General features: G+C 40.8%; 1 protein-coding gene across 1 annotated transcript in view; it reads right to left on the bottom strand.

Moving 5' to 3' along the window:
• klhl32 (kelch-like family member 32) overlaps positions 1 to 21,983 on the bottom strand; it is a 369,033-nt gene that overhangs the window by 219,163 nt on the left and 127,887 nt on the right. Inside the window, exon 4 of the mRNA XM_028797833.2 lies at positions 4,706 to 4,813. Within this exon, the coding sequence (XP_028653666.1) occupies positions 4,706 to 4,813 (108 nt within the window). The remainder of the gene's footprint in view (positions 1 to 4,705; positions 4,814 to 21,983) is intronic.

Here is a 21,983-nt window from a genome sequence, read left to right as displayed (position 1 = left end):
TTTACCTTTATTCATGCCGCTGCAGAGTCCAATTTATTCAATTTTACTTTTTAAATAATTGTTCAATGTATTATTAATTTGGGGCGGCATGGTGGCGCAGTGGGTAGCGCTGCTGCCTCGCAGTTGGGAGATCTGGGGACCTGGGTTCGCTTCCCGGGTCCTCCCTGCATGGAGTTTGCATGTTCTCCCCGTGTCTGCGTGGGTTTCCTCCGGGCGCTCCGGTTTCCTCCCACAGTCCAAAGACATGCAGGTTAGTTGGATTGGCGATTCTAAATTGGCCCTAGTGTGTGCTTGGTGTGTGGGTGTGTTTGTGTGTGTCCTGCGGTGGGTTGGCACCCTGCCCGGGATTGGTTCCCTGCCTTGTGCCCTGTGTTGGCTGGGATTGGCTCCAGCAGACCCCCGTGACCCTGTGTTCGGATTCAGTGGGTTGGAAAGTGGATGGATGGATGGATTATTAATTTGATTTGATTTGTTGTTGATGGTTCTTTAATGTACTTAATGTAAAAATATAATCATTGTCTTGCGGTTTACTCCTCAAATATCCATCCCCATATCTGAGTATACGAGAAAGTCTAGGGGAGACCACTTGTGATTTTTTTTAGTTTTGTTTATGTTCAAAGTGAGATTGTCAATGCGACACAAGTCAGCCAGATTGTTAATCTCCTGATGGCATGCAAACACATCGTTGGGCTTAATGAGACCAATGATTGCAGTGTCATCTTAAATTTAAATATGTAATTAGTGTGCTGTACTGTCATAAGTAAAAAGTAAGTACATCTTTGGGGTCAAACAGCAGTATCATGGAGCTCCAGTGTTCACCATCAATAGTCATGTTGTTTTGTTGACAATCCTAAATATCTAAACTCTACCTGTTAAAAAGTCCAATATTCAGTTACAGATGGAATTGGGTAGGCACAGTTCTCTGAGTTTTGCAACCAGTTTGGACGCGATAATATTATTAAAAGCTAAGCTGTAGTCAATAAATAGCATCCTAATGCATGTGTTTTGACTCGCAGGTGATAAAGAGCAGTGTGGAGCGTCTTTGATTCAACATCATCCACAGATCTGTTTAGGTGGTAAACAAACTGCAGAGGGTCCAGGGAGGCAGGAATAATGCTGTTTATGTATGACACCACATTTTTTTCTAAACATTTAATGGGCCACTGAGGTAAAGGCAACTGGGTGGTAATCAATCAGACATGTAACTCTGTGCCTTCTGGGCAAAGGCATAATGGTGGTCTTTTTGAAAACCTGTAGGATGGCTGCCTGCTTTAAGGATGAGTTCAAGATTTTAGCGTAAAATTCTCACAACTCTGAGACACAGATATTCAACACCTGTGGTTGTAATCCACCTGATCCTGCAGATTTGCAAGGATTAACCCTCTGGAATGCTTTACAAACATCTCACTCTGGTACTTGAAGAGCCAGTTCACCTGGGTGACCTGGAGAGCTGCTAGTTTGTATCATGTTTTGGCTGTCAGTGAGAGCATAGAATATGTTGAGATTGTCAGGGAGTGAGACACTAGCAGTCAGAGTGTCTATCCAGGAGAATTTATAATTTATTAAAGCCTGAAAGCCTTGAATTATCACTGTTGTACTGCTGCTTGAGTTTGGCGTTACAGATCCTTTTGGTGTGCCTAATAGGATTTTTCTGGGCATATCTTGATAAATATGCCAAAAGGCATTTTAATCGCAATAACACCAACACAATTCAGGGCAGGAATATTGTACTAAGATGTCCATTTGCTAGATACAATGGCAGGCTTCTCATTGTCATTGACAACATGCCAACATAAATGGGAGCAGTATGCTGCAATATTATTCATGGAGTCACAAAGAAAGTGAACCCCTCATATTGTTGGGTAATGGTAAGGAAATGTATTATCTCATATGATGGTTAGGCTTCCTGGGGATTGCCTAACCCTTTAACAGGCCGGGCTCCAGGATGTCAGGTCCACTTGGGACTCCTAGGCGATTTCTGACAGCACGTCATCAGGAGTTCCCTAGAACATTTCTGACACTGAAAGTAGACCTCCCACTAGAAGCAGTTCCATGTAAGGACTTATAACGGCCCTCCTGACCCGACACTAGTTGTACTTGGGGTCTGGAAGTCTAGCATAGCAAAAGTACTACTGTCAAAAGAAATTGAGGCCAGAGAGGAAGAGTGGATGGGGTAAGCATTTGGAGATGTAGTTGCTGTATGTGGATAAGAGAAGCTGGCATCCTACTAGTTGGAAAGAACTGAGCCTGCATAGGTAGGCCCACAAGGTCTTTATAGTTTGCTGTTTCTACTTTGTGGTTTGTTGTCTACTCATGAGCAGCTCCTCAGGTCACTATGTGGTACATCAGTGCCATATACTACAGGTAAGAATTATTCTGCTGCATCAAAAGCAAAACATGGAATCCAACTGCTTGCCTGTAACCCAAAGCCCAACATGATGTCGTTATTCCCACTCTGGATGCTATATTTTCAGTGCTCCTTAGTTGACCCCAATGACTGTAGTGGTAAGTCAGTAAAACTGTTGTATTATATGAATACTCTAATTGCTGTAACTAGCCTTGAGTTGCCTAATAAAATTTTATGATAGTGCTCATTCTCATGTAAACTTGGAATGCATAAAAATAACAGCCATTGCCTGACATAGAATAGGAACAGAACCAGAAGAAAATGCTGCTGTAAACATATAGCACACTAGATGGCAGTATGATATCATTGTAAACAAAGGCTTTTTTTTTTAACCAGGGAACACACCATGCTACTGAAAAGACCCTGAATCTCTACTATAGTTTTGTAAATATTACATTTTTACTATATAATGGAGGTTTGATCATAGCTAGGATATATTTCCTAAAGATATTCTATACCAACAAATTCTAGGTTTTGCAGGTAAGACTTTCACTGTGTTCTGCACACATGACAAAACTACTACAACCATCACTACTGATACATGTTGAGGTCATAAATCCCTTGTCTTAAAAAAGTAATAAGTTGCTTTGATAAACAGAGATTTTATATAGTAAAAAGGAAATCACAATCTTTCAATTACGACACCATGTATATTTTATGTAGATAAACCTCTGCCCACCACAATTTGACCCTTGTCAAAGTCGCTCAGATCCTTACACTTGCCCATTTTTTCTGCTTCCAACACATCACCTTCAAGAACTGACTGTTCACTTGCTGCCTAATGTATCCCACACTGTAATTAATGTTATTCACTTCACCGGTCAGTGGTTTTATGTTGTGGCTGATCAGTGTATACTGTATATGCAAAATATGTAGTATGTATATCTATAGTACATAATTTTACATTACACTGTAAGTATGATTTTGATTTATTTACTTATTCATATGGGTAAGTCTGTCTGGCCTTCTGATGGTATTGCTTCACTCTCACTATACTAAGAAGACAACTATTCTCTTGTACTATGTGTACTTGACAATAAACTTGAACTTTCAGCCGTTTCAGACTTCAGGGAATGCTGGTCATATTTAATAAACTGTGCAGCACATTCATTCTGCTCCTTCCATCTTCATTAGACTCAAAAGGAGTTGGAGCCTATCCTATTGGCAACAGACGTCATAAAGTAAATCTGACCCTAAGCCTAACCCTGCTTGGTAAACATGATGGGACGCAGTTTTGTGAATAAAGTTCCTACAGCTGCAACAGAACAAAAGATTTTATAAATGTTTTTTTATAAACACTGCAGTGCAATATACACTTAAATAATCTTTCATTTACTAAGCTCCTTTCTATAGTGAGCACATTCTACAGATGCTTTAAAAGTATAGAACTCTATTTCAATACATTTTCAACTATTACAACTAGACCATAGACAGGGTAAGTGATTTTGTCAAAGATACATAAGGACTGAAGCAGGGTGAGAACTTAGTGGCACAAAGACCAATGTGCTAGGTACTAAACCAATCTGCATTATAAAATACAAAAGCGTCATTCCAGTACAAAAAGCAATTTACACAATTTGCTTATCACTAATTTCAATAGTGGATATGGTAAACATTAACATAGCTTTGAAAATTATGAGATATGAAAAAACCAGGGAAGAAAACAAATCGATGGAAGGCCCAAGAAAGGATGCTGCATGACAGGTGAGTGAAGGTGAAGCTGATACTGTTAGATAGGTAGGCAGACATTTATTAGCCCAGACAGAAAATCACTTAGTAAAGGATAAAAGGTAGAAGCATGTTAAGAAATAGAGATAAAGAGAATAAACATTTAAGACAAAGAAAAATAGACATGCATAATTGTGAGGAACAGCACTGTACAGCAGTTAGGTGGCTCAAGATGTAATGCTGTTTATTCTTTTATACCATATTGCCCCAGATTTAAACATGGAACTGTATTGGGAACTATTGTAAAACAAACACATATCCAAAAATTCAAAATAAAAAAATCATTATTCTTTTATTTTTATGCTTTTTAGAAGATTACTATGACATTTTAGTTTTTATGATTTCCTTTTATTGTTGCTAATCCTGCACTATTCTTATTTGCATGCTGTTAGTGTGTCACAAGAACATAAGAAGTTGAATGAATGAGAGGAGATCTTTCAGTTCTTCAGGTTTATCTGGTTAACTAATAACTAAGTTTTCTCAGTATCTCAACTGGATTATTTCCATAGTGGAAGCATGAATAACTCCACATACTGTATCTGTATTTCTATAGAAAAAATTAGTACCTACCTGTCCTGTATAAGCAAAATCGAGCACCTGCTTCAGTCCCAAGCTGGAAACACCATGCAGATTTACTTCATCAGCACCGCTTTCTACCATACAAAGGCTAAACATTGCCTGTGAGGAGTAAGCACACATAGCAGAAGAGTGTTCAATGGAATTTTAAACTGCACTCTCAAAAAGAATCCATACCAACCCTCGTTAACAATGAACACTTTATTGTTAATGCCCGAATAAACAGATATTTTATTATTATTATCTTCTCTTAGAAAAACATTAGGCAGTTAAAAAAGGAAAATCATGTTTTTGGCGGCATGGTGGTGCGGTGGGTTGAGCTGCTGCCTTGCAGTTAGGAGACCCAGTTTTGCTTCCCGGATCCTCCCTGCGTGGAGTTTGCATGTTCTCCCCGTGTCTGTGTGGGTTTCCTCCGGGCGCTCCTGTTTCCTCCTACAGTCCAAAGACTTGCAGGTTAGGTGCATTGGTGATTCTAAATTGTCCCTAATGTGTGCTGGGTGTGTGGGTGTGTCCGGGGTTTGTTTCCTGCCTTGCGCCCTGTGTTGGCTGGGATTGGCTCCAGCAGACCCCCGTGACCCTGTAGTTAGGATATAGCGGGTTGGATAATGGATGGATGGATGGACATTCATTCTATTCCTCTTTCTCAGTTACCTTTGGTGTTCATTCTAAAATTTAAGCCCACCTTATATTCACGTCAATCAGTTCAACCAGAGTCTGTGCAATAAATAATTACTGTGTAAGGCAAGGAACATTTCTGCTACCTACACTCCCTTAGGTGCGAGCCCATAAACTTATTCCTTATACTTTGTGTATTGGGATATGAACTTCACAATATGATGCTCTCACTATACAGTACATGTTCAGAACAATGAACAATAAATAAATAATATTATTTTTTAAAAAGATGTGAAAAAGATTAGCTTAAAAACAATAAAACATTATAAATAAACAATTAAAATAAATACAATTTTCTCTGCTTTGGTTTCACATAAATATTATTTTATTGAATTTTGTGATTGTGATAATGGAACAAAGCTTGGCTGTTTAGCTCAACCTCTATGCTTTTCTAAATACCACAGCAGTTTTAAACCTGCAAGTTGAAAGGTGCCTGCCCTTTTTAACTAAAGATGTGTAATGCAGACATTAAAAAGACATTGTGAATAACACTTTAATGACATTCTAAAAATTGCCCAAACTTTACAATATGACAATCAATATATGCACAAAATAATATGAGAAAATCAATTACTGACATGTAGCTTTGGAATAAGCATGAGCAGTTTTGATTCTTGTAGTGCAGTTAAGTGTTGCGAATTGAACCTCAGAGAAACTTTATACTTTTTAAATGAAAATATTGGTTACAATTTTTAAAGGCATTATATAATTGAGGCCCTTGGTATGTATTTACAGTAATTCTTATGGTTCATACTTACCAACGTGCCATCTAAAGCGATTATCTCAATCACCTCACCTCAAATGCTGGCCCTGGTCTTTGCTTTCTGACATACTGTAGAACAGCCTTTTGTGAGCCTTCCTGTCCATAGCAGATGTCCTGATGTAGGATCTTGAAATTCTCTACTACCTTTACAACTTGTCCATTGACGTATAAAACAGAGATTGATCTTTTGCCTTGCTTTAGGCCCTTTAACAATAATTCTGTTTTCTTGACATTTCATTACAGTTTATAAGGGCTATATCATTTGATTTGAGTAGCACGATTACCTCATTCTTATATGATACCACATCACAATTTGTAATGTATTAGCAGCAGATTACACGTGTGATATACATACATGAATGGTTATTTAGACCCAACACTGTGGGACACACACTCAGGCGCAGAAAGGCCTTACAGTGTCAACACTTATTTCTGTCACAAAGAAAATTCAACATGTTCTGGGCCTGCACCAAATTAACATAATTTTGGGCAAAAATCTTTGAATGCCTCTCAGATAGCCTTGGTATCACAATCCCTCCTAATCCATTAACAGCTGTGTTTGGTGTTCTCTAAGATGGGCTTAAAATGGAGAAGGACACACAAACTGTAATTGTCTTTACTACACTAGTAGCATGTAGACTTATCTTGCTCAGTTGGAAGAATCCCACCCCACCACTTTTAAGTCAGTGGGTAACTGATGTTCTATACTACTTAAAATTTGAAAAAATCAAATTCTCACTTAGAGGGGCTGTGTAAAACTATTTGAAAATATGGCAGGATCTAATCAATAACATTTTAGAATAAGCTTATATATCGGGAGAAAAGGATGCTCTTCCTTCCTTGCTGCTTTTAAAGATTTGCTTTATTGGTTGGCTCTTCTCTCTTTCTTTTGGGTGAGGGTTGAATTTTTGTTTGTTATGTTTGACTTGATTGAATGGAATGGAATGTTATTTGTTTTTAATTAAAATCAATAAAAAAAATAAAATAAAATTCAACAGCCAATTACTCAAGGACTGATTGATAAATCCATACATCTGTAACGGTCGACCGGAATATGTGTTATGTACCTGTAAGTTTGTACCTTTTCCCATACCTGTTTTAGTGGTACGCCTTTATGTGCAAGGCCAGCCCTTGATACAGAGGGAGGGGAGCTCCTGGCTTGGAGGGCCAACAGACTGTACGGGGAGGAGCTATCCATTTGTAAATAGGTGGCGGGAAAAAAGAAGATGAGAAGGAGAGAGGAGGAGGCAGCCATAACAGGAAAAGGCACAAGGGAAAGGATTAACACTCTTGGATATCGTCAGGTGAACCCGGGTTCATTGAAAGCCAAATAATTTTTTCTTTCGAGAGGAAGGCATACGGGAGAGGACTTGACGGACCAGCACTAGGAACTGTTAATCAAATACATTTCCCGGAATATGATATATGGTCGGCGCCTCATTTCCCCATGCTAGACGGAGCTCAATGCTACGGTTCAGATAAGACTTTAAAAAACTATAAATTCATTGTTCTTTTTTTTTGTGTTTTCCATCTGCTAAAGTCCTTATTAGTAATGTATGTTTTCTAGGGTTTGAGTTGTGATTTTGTGCGGGGAGGGGGAGCGCGGCAGCGCGATATTATACATATAAGGTTTTCTGTTGTTGTTGTTGTCCCGGTGATAATGTGTATTGTCTATCAATAATCATTTCAACTTTATCCTGCTATTGCTGGTGTGTCTCTATAATTTGAAGTGGTGTAGTAGAAAGTAGTGTTGGTCACTCGCGCCCCGGATTATTTAATTATTATAATCGTGCCGGAGCTGAGAGCGGTACAGATTATTGGTGGCCCGTACGGGGAGCCGGTTGACTAAATATTATCCACCGTATTTCTTTTTTGCCACACACAAGCCGTCAGGATGTCGACTGAGAGCACTGAGCAGCGGTTTGCCGACTCTTGTGCAACGCCGGAGCGAGGTGAATTGCTAGGTCGCCACGTTACGGTCAGAGCACAAGAAGAGGTGGATGAGGCAGCGAGCCTGCTAGACACTTTATATATTTCAACTCCGAAGAGCCAGGGTCAGGAATTTATGGATGCCTCACTGAACTTGCAGCCCCCATGGGCAGAGGTGCAGGTGCAGCTGGACGAGCTTCAAGTCCGGATAGATGAAATGAGTGAAGGGGCGGTATCTCGGGAAGAAGCTCTGCATGGATACGTGGATTCGGCGGGGGCCGAGTTGCGGGAGTGGGTTCATGTACGTCTAAGAAGTCTGGAACAAAAGCTGGTAGACTGCTTACTGCGGCGCGATCAGCAATGGGAGGTAGAAATACAGGACGCGATGAGGAGGAGTATTACTACGTACTTTCAAACTCCGCGCCGATCGACGCTATTGGTGGAAGCGCGGCCGTCCTACTCCTCTACTGCTGCAGCTGCTGTACGGCTGGAGTTTCCAAAACTGGAAACCTCCTGTAAATCGGCAGAGGTGCTTCAATTCATTGAACAAGCAGACGCGTTTTTAGAACTGCACCCATTAACGCTAGCTGAATTGATGGGCTTCTTGAGTACGTCTCTACAGGGACCAGCGCGCCACTGGTGGCAGGCGGAAAAGAATAATATTAAGGACTGGGCATCTTTCCGTACGGCTTTTTTGGAGGCCTTCTTACCTGCTGACTACCAAACTGAAGTCGAAGAACAGCTCCTGGCCGCTCGGCAGGGTCCATCTCAACCCATCAGAGACTTTGTTTACGAATACCGTGCGCTCTGTCTAAAATGGAACCCCAATATGTCAGAAGAACACATGGTTAGACGCATTCTGGGTGCTTGTAACCCGCGGCTTGCGGTAGCACTTAGGGGCACGGTGAGTTCTGTACAGTCCATGGTAAAAATCGGATCCTTGATCGAGAAGGATTGGGCTGCTATGAGGGGTAAAAAAGATCCTCCAGGAGACACTTCTAGCAGGGATGCACCCAAGGTCAATTATCCGAAGAACAAGGACCGGTCAGTGGGGGCTGAGCTCACCATGTTAAGCGCACAGTTGCCCTTACTAGTGGTACCGGTGAGTGTGCGGGACATCATCGGGGATGCGGTCATTGATACAGGGAGCACGTTTACCTTAATTAATCGCAGCTTGTGGGAAAAAATAAAGTTGCCCGGCGAGCTACTGAAGGGAGGCGGCACAGTAAAGTTCTTCTTGGCAGACGGGCGAGCATATGGAGATAGTGGCAAGGTTCGAATGCAGTTTAACTTGCAAAATATATCTTGGGAAGTCGAGGTGTATGTCTTGGAGGATGCATTCCTGTCTATGCCACTGCTCTTAGGGCTGGATTCCATCGTGGCAGCCGACATCATTTTACACCCAAGGACTCATGAATACGTAATGCCTGGAGGGGGGGTGTTCAGTTTTGAGGTAAGAGGGCGTGATGAATTACACTGGCCAAAAGTAAATTACTACTTTGCAGTACCAGTTAAAGATATCAGCCCTGTGGAAGAAAGCATTTGTTCTCAGCCCTGCGAGGTGCAACCTATTCTGAGGAGATGGCCCATGGTATGGACGGACAAACTTGGGCGTACGGAGGTTATTCACCATCATATATACACCGTTGATGAAGTCCCTGTCCGTCAAAGAGCTTACAGGGTCTCTCCTATGAAGAGAAAGGTTATCAAAGAGTGGGTTGATCGTATGCTGCTGGAAGGTATTCTTGAAACCTCTACCTCGGCCTGGGCATCCCCGGTGGTTTTGGTGCGTAAGACCAATGGAACCTTTCGTTTTTGTGTGGATTACCGTGGACTGAATGCCAAAACTACCAGTGATGCATATCCTATGCCCCTGGTGCATGAAATTTTAGAATCCTTACACAGCGCAGTGGTTTTTAGCACTTTGGATTTACAATCGGGATATTGGCAGGTATGCATGGGAGAAGACAGTGTGGCCAAGACTGCTGTGATCACTCCTGATGGCTTATTCCAATTCCGAGTAATGCCTTTCGGCCTGAAGAATGCAGGGGCATCTTTTCAACACTTAATGGAACAAGTGCTGCGGGGGCTGATTGGGAAGAACTGTTTTGTCTATATTGATGATATCATTGTCTTCTCTTCGTCAATAGAGCAACACCTCCGGGACCTAAATGAGATCTTCTATCGGCTTCAGCAGGCTCAACTGACCCTAAACATCAGTAAGTGTCACCTCGGACAATCTCAACTTACCTTCCTCGGTCATGTGGTATCTGCAAAAGGTATTGGGGTGGATCCAGAGAAAATCATGGCCCTTGTGGACTACCCACCACCTTCGGACATTAAATCCCTTCAGTGTTTCTTGGGAATGGTGGGTTGGTTCCACAAGTTCATACCCAGATTAGCAGACACTGCAGACCCATTACATCGCCTGCTGAAGAAGGGAACCTCATGGCAATGGACTCCAGGGTGCCAAAAGGCATTTGAGCATCTGAAGAAACATCTGATGGAACCTCCAGTTTTGGCACAACCTATTCCACTGCTCACCTTCCAAGTCCAGACCGACGCTAGTAATGTGGGGCTTGGGGCTGTATTAACGCAGTTCAAAGAGGGAGAAGAACGAGTAATTGCCTATGCATCAAGGTCTCTCCGTGGCCCCGAACTAAATTATTCAGCATCCAAGAAGGAGTGTCTCGCAGTCGTGTGGGCAGTGGAAAAGTGGCGTCATTATCTTGAGGGATCATTATTCGAGGTGTATACTGACCACCGTGCTCTGGCTTGGGCATTTAACTGCTCGAAGATGTCCTCACGACTCACCAGATGGGTTCTTCGTCTCCAGCAGTTCACCTTTAAGGTTTTTTATCGAAGGGGTTGTGGAAATGTGGTTCCAGATGCGCTGTCCCGGGTTCCAGAGCCTAGGGAAGTTTCGTCAATTGCCCTGATTTCGACTCACCGTTGGGACCTTCCACTTGACGTATCAGATATAGCCCGAGCCCAGGATAACAGTCTGGTTTGTCGGGAGGTAAGGGAGAACTCTGGGTCGCGGACGGGACGCATTCATTTCCAAGAACTCCAAGGGATATTGTATCGCTGTGTGCCATCGAAACTCGGGGGTGAGAAATACCAACTAGTCGTCCCCGAGGCTCTTCTTCCAGAGTTCTTGGCTTATTTTCATGACAGCCCTTTCGGCGGTCACCTTGGCAGATTGAAGACTCTAAAAAAGATATTAGAGGTAGCCTGGTGGCCCACTGTGAGGAAGGACGTGTGGAAACATGTGAGAACCTGTACCATATGCCAGCAGTACAAAAACCCACCTGGGCTTCCGGCAGGACAACTGCAATCAACAAATATCACTGAACCAGGAGAGATGTGGGGAATTGACATTATGGGTCCATTACCACCAAGTAAGAACAAGAGGACCGTCCTGGTAGTGGTGGTAGATTATTACTCTAAATGGGTGGAGCTTTTTCCTTTGCCAAATTCAACAACTGAACGGCTGTGCTCCATCCTAAGGAATGAGATGTTTACCCGCTGGGGGGTTCCAAAGGTCATCGTTTCCGATAGAGGTCCACAATTTACCAGCTCTGAGATGGAAAGTTTCATGAAGGAATGGGGGGTAACCCATAAGAAAACCACAGCCTACCATCCACAATCCAACCTCACGGAGCGAGTGAATCGTACCCTCAAAACTATGATAGCCTCCTATGTCGGTACCCGCCACCAGGATTGGGATCAGAGGCTTCCAGAGTTAAGAATGGCCCTCAATTCCGCGTGGCATGAGAGTACTGGTGAATCGCCTGCTTGTTTGGCTCTCGGAAGACAGATATTGGGTCCCCTTGAGCGGCTTGTCACTCCCCCAACTCCTGATTCATTCCAATATTGCAAAGTTTTGCAGTTAGAAAATTTAAAAGATATGGTTAAAGAGAGATTGGTGCATTCCAAGGCTAAACAAGCCCGGTTTTACAATAAGCGCCGAAAGAAGGTTACATATTCTGAAGGGGACCGGGTTTGGCTGAGGACACACTACATCTCAAAAGCATCATCCAGATTTACATCTAAGCTAGCGCCAAAATGGTTTGGTCCAGCCACAATATTAAAACAATTAGGGCCCGTTAATTACCAAGTCCAATGGCAAACTGACAGTAACATGAAAACAGATGCATTCCATGTGACCAACATGAAACCCTACTATGCCCCCATGGAGGGTTTGGGGAGGGGAACTCTGTAACGGTCGACCGGAATATGTGTTATGTACCTGTAAGTTTGTACCTTTTCCCATACCTGTTTTAGTGGTACGCCTTTATGTGCAAGGCCAGCCCTTGATACAGAGGGAGGGGAGCTCCTGGCTTGGAGGGCCAACAGACTGTACGGGGAGGAGCTATCCGTTTGTAAATAGGTGGCGGGAAAAAAGAAGATGAGAAGGAGAGAGGAGGAGGCAGCCATAACAGGAAAAGGCACAAGGGAAAGGATTAACACTCTTGGATATCGTCAGGTGAACCCGGGTTCATTGAAAGCCAAATAATTTTTTCTTTCGAGAGGAAGGCATACGGGAGAGGACTTGACGGACCAGCACTAGGAACTGTTAATCAAATACATTTCCCGGAATATGATATATTGTCGGCGCCTCATTTCCCCACGCTAGACGGAGCTCAATGCTACGGTTCAGATAAGACTTTAAAAAACTATAAATTCATTGTTCTTTTTTTTTGTGTTTTCCATCTGCTAAAGTCCTTATTAGTAATGTATGTTTTCTAGGGTTTGAGTTGTGATTTTGTGCGGGGAGGGGGAGCACGGCAGCGCGATATTATACATATAAGGTTTTCTGTTGTTGTTGTTGTCCTGGTGATAATGTGTATTGTCTATCAATAATCATTTCAACTTTATCCTGCTCTTGCTGGTGTGTCTCTATAATTTGAAGTGGTGTAGTAGAAAGTAGTGTTGGTCACTCGCGCCCCGGATTATTTAATTATTATAATCGTGCCGGAGCTGAGAGTGGTACACATCAATTGGTCAAGAAGCTTAAGAAGCATAAAAGGGCAGCGCTTTAATCAGTAAAGAGGGTACACAGGCGCACAATCAGTGATTCTAGATGTTAAAGAATGCAAAGGGACACTGCATCCTCCACTTGTCTATTTGCTCTGTAGTCAATTAAATATCAGACACAAAGTTGACAATGAGGTTTTGAAAGACTTTCTTTATAACAAATGTCAAGATGACAGGCCTGTAGTCATTGACACAGTACACCTATGAACAATTGACAAGAAATAAACAATATAGTTATTCTCCAACCCGCTATATCCTAACACAGGGTCACGGGGGTCTGCTGGAGCCAATCCCAGCCAACACAGGGTGCAAGGCAGGAAACAAACCCTAGACAGGGCGTCAGCCCACCACAGATAAACAAAAAAAAAATGTGTAAAAAAACGTCTGCAGTCTTCAGAACAGGGATTGTAGTGCTAATCTTAAAGCAGTTTGGAATTTTTGTCTCCTTAAAAGATACATTTAAAATACCTGGAAAAATAGGAAGCACAAGACTTAAGCATAAATTTTGAAATGCAATGTGGTCCAGCTATTCTCCTGCTTTTTTAAGATGAGGTGCTACCTTACATCATACACTGGAATGGTATTTTATTTTTCCCAAGAGAGACATGTAGCGTTTAACAGAAGCTAAAGAAATACTAAGTTTGACTTGAAGTGAAAGGTCATAAGCAGACACAGTGTGTTTAATTTTGTAGCCAGTAATTACAGTAACTGAATGTCCTGTGATACATCCATACTATCACTATTGCTTTCTATTAATGTTCTGTTTTTTTCCTGTACTCAGCGTCAACCTACAGTACTTTACTGTACTTTGCTGTGACATGCATTCACTGGATTAGAATTCATCTCAATCTCCATCTTTAAACACCCTGTTTTTCTTTTCTTTCAATAAGACGTGTTGTTGATGTTGACAAGTACTGAAGTATAAAGGATGCAGACACTCTCACAAAATACAATATTAGAAACATGATCTAAATATAAGAAATGTGATCTAGTGATCAGTTGGTAGGAGGTAATTCTGATACACAGTGTTCAGTGTTGGTCAGACACAGCGTTATGTACAGTATAAAGACCAAACAACTCCATTTTATTCTCCTCTGTCCAGACAACACTGCTGGGGAGGCTTTGAGGTTTGTTCACAGGCAACCTGAATGATGCTGCCCATGTTCTTTTTGAACAGAAGAGGTTTTCTCCTGACTGTTGCTCACCAAACGCCATACTTATTCCTTACAGCACTATAGTCCTCAGAGGTCTATAAATCCCACAAGAGCAACTTTTGGATTCTTTGTAGTTTCTCAGAGCATCGTACAGTCTGATCCATTGATAAATTTGCTGGGACATCCACTCTTTGAAAAAATTGGTAACTGTTGTGACAAGAAATACTCTCCAGACATTATAAAGGTTTGGGCCAGCCACCCGTACATTGTATCCTGGCTGCAAAAATTTGAAAATAATTGAACAGAGATATTCACAAGACTGAGTCCGAAACAGAACTGCCAGACTAGAGGTAAGATGAATGTTTTAAAGGACCAGAGAGGAAGAGACGTCATCGTGGTCGGAATCGGAGGTGACATCATCTAAAGCGCCATAACTGGAAGTGACGTCATCCAAGGTGCACCTGGTGGGATTTCCTGGGAACGATCTGCAAGGAACTGAGGAAGACAGCACACCCTGCCGCCCCCTGGTCTAATATGGTATTATCACTACTCAAGCCATTTAGCTGTCTCCTATTCGCACGTGTGTGACACTGTCTTGCATGTTCTCCACTTACAAATAATCATTCTCTTTTGAGTGTATATTAACTTAATTTTGTAAATGACCATTCTTACTGTGGACTGATGCCTTTCAAATTGTGTCTTTTTAAATAGGAAACCATGAAATTTGGGAAATTGTATTTTGTGGGCACTATTGTTTTTGTTCATGTCTATGATGGATACAGAGTGTTTTGATTATTTTAATAATAGATAGTTTTTGTTTGTTGGTCTATTCAGCATGCTCAACAATTGAGAGTTCATGACAAAAAATAATCCAAACTTTTATTTATTCAAAGTCTTTTATAGTTGACTTTATAAACTGTCCTTAAATAATATTGTACTGTTCCCAACAAAACTAACCATTAAAGGAATACTCCACATAAAAATTTGTTTTATATGTTACTTTCCCCATGTAGCTTGTAGTAGAGGTCAAGAAAAAAAAGTCTCATGTTTTCATGGAGAAATTACATATTGAAGATTCAAACTCAATGGAACCTTGCAATGAACAGTTCTGGACAATAATAAAAGACATGAAAAATGTCCATGGAAAAAAGAAAAAAAAATTCTCACATAATTCATGTTGTATAAACTACACGTCAGGTATCCATTTGCATGGTCAAAATGTGCAAAATGGCATTGCTTGTTAAAATATTATCAAATCACTTCCTCAAAAAGATCAACGGGAAAGACGTCATTCTCAAATTGCTATGCATTTAAATTAAACATCATCTCCATTTTCATTCACAGCTCAAGAAACCTGTCTTCAATTGAAACGCACATTATCATGGGAGAATTTTGAGAATTTGAGATTTTTTGTCTTTTTTCCGTGGGCGTTTTTCACATTGTTTACCATTGTCCAGAACTGCATACCATAATATGAAATTTAGCCACCAAAAAATAAAATTAAATAATTTTCCTCTGCTACCACTACAAACGACATGGGGGTAGGTAACAAAAAAAAGTATCATTTTTGGATAGCAAACTCCTTTAACTAACAAACACTATACAATTTTTTTCAGAAAAGAACAAACCCTAATATTCTTATAAAAAGGAAAGTAGGTATTCATTTACCAAAGAATGAAACCATTATTTTTTTGTTTCCTAAACATTCAGATAGCATTATGCATAATAGAAAGTATGAGTATAACACTCCACTATATAAAAGAAATATCTAGAGAAGTTTAACTCATACTAACATGGTGATCACTGCCCACATTATTCTGAGTCATAACACACATTACTTACCAATGAATGACTTCCTGTTCATCAAATCTGATATTTAAGCTGTTTTAGCAAAGACAGTTGGAGAGTGCCAGATGGCAGCACTGCCTAAGGCTGTCCCTCAGTAGTAGATGGGGCACCCAACGGCGTCACCCAGGCCACTCTCTCAGTGTGCAGTGATGACACAGCTGAGTAGTTAAAAGCAGTCTCACAGTTCCTCATGCCACAGAGCTGCCCTATTACTAACTTTCATCAAAAGAGTGGAAATGCCTGTCATAGGCATATATTCTGCAATCTAGCTTTTCTTTACTCAACATAAAAGGAAGACTATACATTGTACAAGCTCTCTTGTACTCTGTTTAAAGGTGAAGCAAACGAACAATTAAGAGGTTAGCCAAAATAAGACCAGACTCAATGAACAAAATGGCAAATACAGTATAACAAACAAAATAGATCTCAATGTCTTAAAATTGCTCTGCAAGGCCCAGAGCATGGGCTAACAGTGTCTAGACAGGAGCTCCTCTCATTTGCTAAGAATATTAGTCAATAATTTTTGGAATACAAACGCAACAACTTTAACTGGTAAAAAGCAAGACAAGGACTAACCAATAAAATACAATAAAAGAAAAGGCAAATGCTAGCTTGTAGCCCAGAATATAAATACTAAGACTACAGAAAAAGAGTTCATCAACCACATGTACATGGATAATAAAGAAATAAAGGCTGTTAAAGCAGTCATTTGTACCATCGATTAATGGAAAGTTTTAGGATGAAAGTCTTAAAAAAAAATGGGACAGGCTTTCTAATTGTTCCTGATACTCACTTGCAAGACATGATAAATGCAGGTCAAATCAAAGGTGAAGCTCAGGGGTTAAAGTTGATGAGCCCAACAACTAGATCTGGATGACACTTATTGCAGAGAAGGAAACCACTATGACAGGATCGACCGAAATAATCATATAATCTATGACCGATAGAAATCTCTATCTGTGGAGTCACCCTGAAACACATAATGTGCATTCTTCTCTTTATTGTCTGTTTTTAAATTGTTCCTATGTAAGTGTGAATGTAGATGTATGAAGTGTGGGTCCAGCTGTTTCAAGATTTGAGCCAGTGCTGCCTGTACTGGTTCTTGATTCCTATGACCCTGAATTGGAATCAGTGAGTTTGGAAGAGCATGGAAAACGGTATTAAGCATGGTGATAGGCTAATTCCTTTATTATTCCTTTATTTTTATTATATATGGATTATATAATTAAGTTGGTCAAGAAACAAATTAGAAATACTGGTTTGGGATACTTTCATTTAAAGTCAATATTGACACAGGACCTGATATATTCTATGCATGCAACATAAGCGAACAACAGTTACAAAAGAAACTAATAAAATCAAAGGTAGAAGCAAAAGGTATGGTAATAAATGTACAGAAAACTAAAGTACTGAAAATAACAAGGGAAGAACAAGAAGAGAAACAGCAAATGTCAACACAGTGTGCCTGGCCGGGACACCCCTTCACTATATATTCAGGGGGAGCTGCCCTGGACAGTGAAATACCTCTCCCTAGACGCTGGATGCAAAAACAACCCCCTCCAAACCCAGGTTTGGATTGGTGCCTCAGCCTCCCGCAAGGCTCCATGGGAGATGTTCTCCACAACCCTGTTGGGATCTGGGGTGGCCACCAGGGGGTGCTGCATGGGCTCCTGAGTCCATCTGCACGAATCTTCAGCCCCACCCGGGAGTGCAACCGGAAACAGGTGATCAAGCACCTGGAGCACTTCGGGGTGGACCATCAATGGAGCCATCAACCACCACTCAACAGCCAGAGTTGGGAGGAGGAGGACAAAGCTTAAGGAGGAGTGGTGGTGGAAGAGAGAGAGGAGTGTTTTGGTGTGTTAGTTTGTGCTTGGGACTGTGTTGTGGCTGGGGGACGTGCTCAAGACGTGCCCTCCAGCTGAAGAAAATAAAAGTTTCTTTGTTTTTATACGTGCCTCCCGGGTCCAATCTGTGTTGGGTCTAGCACAATATAGCACCTTTGTTACAACAGATTTGGAAATCAACTGCAAAACATGATAATACATGAGTCCGTGGATATAACAATAAAGGAAGATGGATAAGATAGATGAAGTTAGAAAATGAATATATAAGGCAACTAAAGTACACTATCAAAAACAACATCCTAATAGTGAAAGAACAAAAGAGAAGGTGCATCTCTATAAAACCATAAATGTACCAACAATATTATATGCAACAGAATCTTGGCAAATACTAGATAAACAAAGACCTAAAATAACAGCAGTTAAAATTAAGTATTTAAGGTGAATGGCATTTAAAACAACAAGAGATAGGATAAGAAATAAAAGAATTGGCAAAGAACTGGAAATGCAAGCACTCATGGAAATCATAAAAATAAAACAGCTGCAGCGGAATGGACATACAAGGAAGAATGAAACAAAGTATCCCAAAAAGTTGTTCAAAATGAAGTGTTATATTGGGGTGAAAAAGAGTGCCTTTATACAATTTGTTAAATATTCAATTTGTGTGGAAATAAAGATTATTATGGGATTAACAGAAGAGGCAACATTTAAGTGAATAAAACTGTGTACACTTCTGTGACATCTCTGTCAGGTTAGTCACCTGTGGCATCCCAGCATTACCAAAAATCATGACTGGCCTAAGAGTAAAAAGATGTCTTTCTTCTGTTTGGGCTTCTAATGTTTAATATGCCTGGTTTCCCTACAAACAAGTTTAGATTGAAGTATAGCTTGTTGTTATCTCACTGAAAGTGCCTTGTTATTTACTGACACTAGCAATCACCAGAGGGTTGAAGGTTCTGTAGGATTGCAGATTGAGTTATTTATCCAAGTTCTGTAGGATCTTAATCCAGAACATACTCTATGTAGTAATATAACAAGTTGTGCTTATTCATTTTAAATTGTTTCAGAGGTTGTGAACTGGAAGCAGTAGTCTGTGATCCTGGGAGGATCAGTCTCCTTGTCTCTGTTAGGGTATTTAGTGCAGGCCCTTCAAGGGTAGCCAGTACCTGTTAGGTATGGTTCAGTAATTGAAGTTGGGGAACCTAACAGCAAAACTGGTCTTAAACATTATTAAGGTGTTCAACATTCAGCACATGCAGGGTTGGAAAACTAGACTGGCATCAGCAAGGTGCAGCCTGTCACTGTTAAGGTGCTCAGAGGGTCAGTGTTAAATTCTTTCAGAAATCCTTCCAGAAGTGGACAGCTGAGATCAAGATTGGTCTCTGCATCATGCAGCCTGCTTCTGCTAAGGATTCCAGTTGTAAATATTGAAGGGTGTATATGTAAAGCAAGATTAATGAATTCAGGGATATTATTTAGGCATTTACTGTATATACAGTATTTAACTTGTCCGCCAATGAAAAATCACATTAGGAGGCTAAAGTACACTTTGTGGACAATTTCACAATAAAACAAGTGTGAAGGAAAAAGACAGAGGGAAGATATAAAAGGGTATGGAAAAAATGGCAAAGAAGCAGACAGATAGAGAGGTTTGACCATGGAACAAATGAAATACCTGCAAAAGACATAATAAAGGCACAATGGGGGAAGAGATGGTAAGTAAGTAAGCAGATAATATGTTGAGAATGGAAATTATGCTTTCAAATGCTCCCGCTGTACATTTTAGAACTGTAGGTGAGTCTTTATTGTTCACCCAATGTTTAGCAGTTTCCTTTGATGATATGATTGGGAAGCCAAATATTTCTCAGTAAATAAAGTAGGCTGACAACTGCATGTCTTATATATCATTCCATTTGCTATTTTTAAAGCTTTCAGTAGCACAGTCTATAATTAGAAACGACTCTTTAAAGCTGATCTTTTTTAACAAAAACACTTCAGAATTGTGAAATATTTTGTGCTTGTTTGCTTTCTTAAAGGGATGTCTGTATTTACTTAATTCATCAAGGGTTACTATTTAGCTTTTTAAGATGCATGTTTTATTCACTTAAAAATACACTTTAGTAACTGTTTGGGACTTTAAGTTATATTTTTATGTTTTGTCCATTAAAGCAGTATTACTTTGCTCCTTGGTATTGTAACTTACATTATGTTAAGCCTTTCTGCCAGACAAACTGCTATTTTGTTTCTTTGCCTCAGTTATATACTACCTGTACTTGTTGAATTAAAATAAGTCAACCTCTATGCTCTCAGAACGTTGATTATATATGGAATTTATCTGTATGTCAAAATTACATAAGGAACATGATGAGGGGCACGGTGGCGCAGTGGGTAGCGCTGCTGCCTCGCAGTTGGGAGATCTGGGGACCTCCCTGCATGGAGTTTGCATGTTCTCCCCGTGTCTGCATGGGTTTCCTCCGGGCGCTCCGGTTTCCTCCCACATTCCAAAGACATGCAGGTTAGGTGGATTGGTGATTCTAAATTGGCCCTAGTGTGTGCTTGGTGTGTGGGTGTGTTTGTGTGTGTCCTGCGGTGGGTTGGCACCCTGCCCAGGATTGTTTCCTGCCTTGTGCCCTGTGTTGGCTGGGATTGGCTCCAGCAGACCCCCGTGACCCTGTGTTCGGATTCAGCGGGTTGGAAAATGGATGGATGGATGGACATGATGAGGTCAGAATATAGAGGAGGTAAAAGATCTGAGGTGTTTTTGGTTTTACAGGTAAGTGTATTTGTTGTGAAAAGAAACAAATGAATCCTACTGAAAAATATGCATGTTTAAGTATTCCCTGGCTGCAGTGGGTTGGCACTCTGCCCGGGATTGGTTCCTGCCTTGTGCCCTGTGTTGGCTGGGATTGGCTCCAGCAGACCCCCGTGACCCTGTGTTCAGATTCAGCAGGTTGGATAATGGATGGATGAAGTATTCCCTGGTGCGCCACATCCAGCCTTGGTTCTTGCATTTATGCCTGATGCTGATAGGAAAGGATCTGCAAGCCAGTGACCATTAATTAGATAAAGATGGTTGAAACAGGAATATTCAAATAAATTATGAAAGAATGAACTTACCAGTACTGATTATTTCCTCTGTTTACTTTGTTTATTAATGGCAAGTAGGAAAAATTTTAAAAAGTAAAAGAAGCAGCCGTGTTTAATTTGTCCCCAAATTGCAAATATTTCCCATGATGTGTCTTTTATACTAAGTGTAAAATAATAAGAATAAATATCAAATAAAGAAAAAAATAATTTTCTGTGGAACTAATTTTACACACCTGCGGTGGGCTGGTGCCCTGCCCGGGATTTGTTCCTGCCTTGCGCCCTGTGTTGGCTGGGATTGGCTCCAGCAGACCCCCATGACCCTGTAGTTAGGATATAGCGGGTTGGACAATGACTGACCGACTAACTAATTGTACACAGTGTGTCCTAAGGTCAGCTCTTATATTCAAGGTAATGCATTACATTTTGGACTGGCATTCAGTCTGGGGATGGTTCCTGCATTATATCTGATGCTGCCTGCATAAATGTCATCTCCCAGTCACCTTGTGTTGAAATAAATGAATTCAAGAATTTGACTGGCAGATAAACTTTACATTTTCACAATGTTTTGTTCCAGGAGCGCTAAAAGAAGGTCAAGCAGCTGCACTGAAGACTAAAACGAAATTAAAAATAGAGGAGGGAGTAGAAACAGTCATTCAGATGCAACAGGCATCCACTTGTGCCTACACAATCAACTCAGTTTGCTCACTACTTCTTCTAATTACTTTTCCAGTTGGTTGATCCATTTTTCAAATTGCCCTAGAGGGTTCATGACTTCACTGAAGTCTCTAAACTGATTTCTGTGTTTGTTTTTTGCCTTCAGTTTATGACACATGACGCTGACCTCCAAACCATACTAGCTCTCCTTTCTGAGTAAGAGATATGTCAGATTGAGACTTCTCTCCTAACTTCAATGTCAAAACCACAGCTTGAAC

The sequence above is a fragment of the Erpetoichthys calabaricus genome, chromosome 3 (assembly GCF_900747795.2).
Source record: "Erpetoichthys calabaricus chromosome 3, fErpCal1.3, whole genome shotgun sequence".
Classification (NCBI taxonomy): domain Eukaryota; kingdom Metazoa; phylum Chordata; class Cladistia; order Polypteriformes; family Polypteridae; genus Erpetoichthys; species Erpetoichthys calabaricus.
This window is presented reverse-complemented; position numbering and strand designations above follow the sequence as displayed.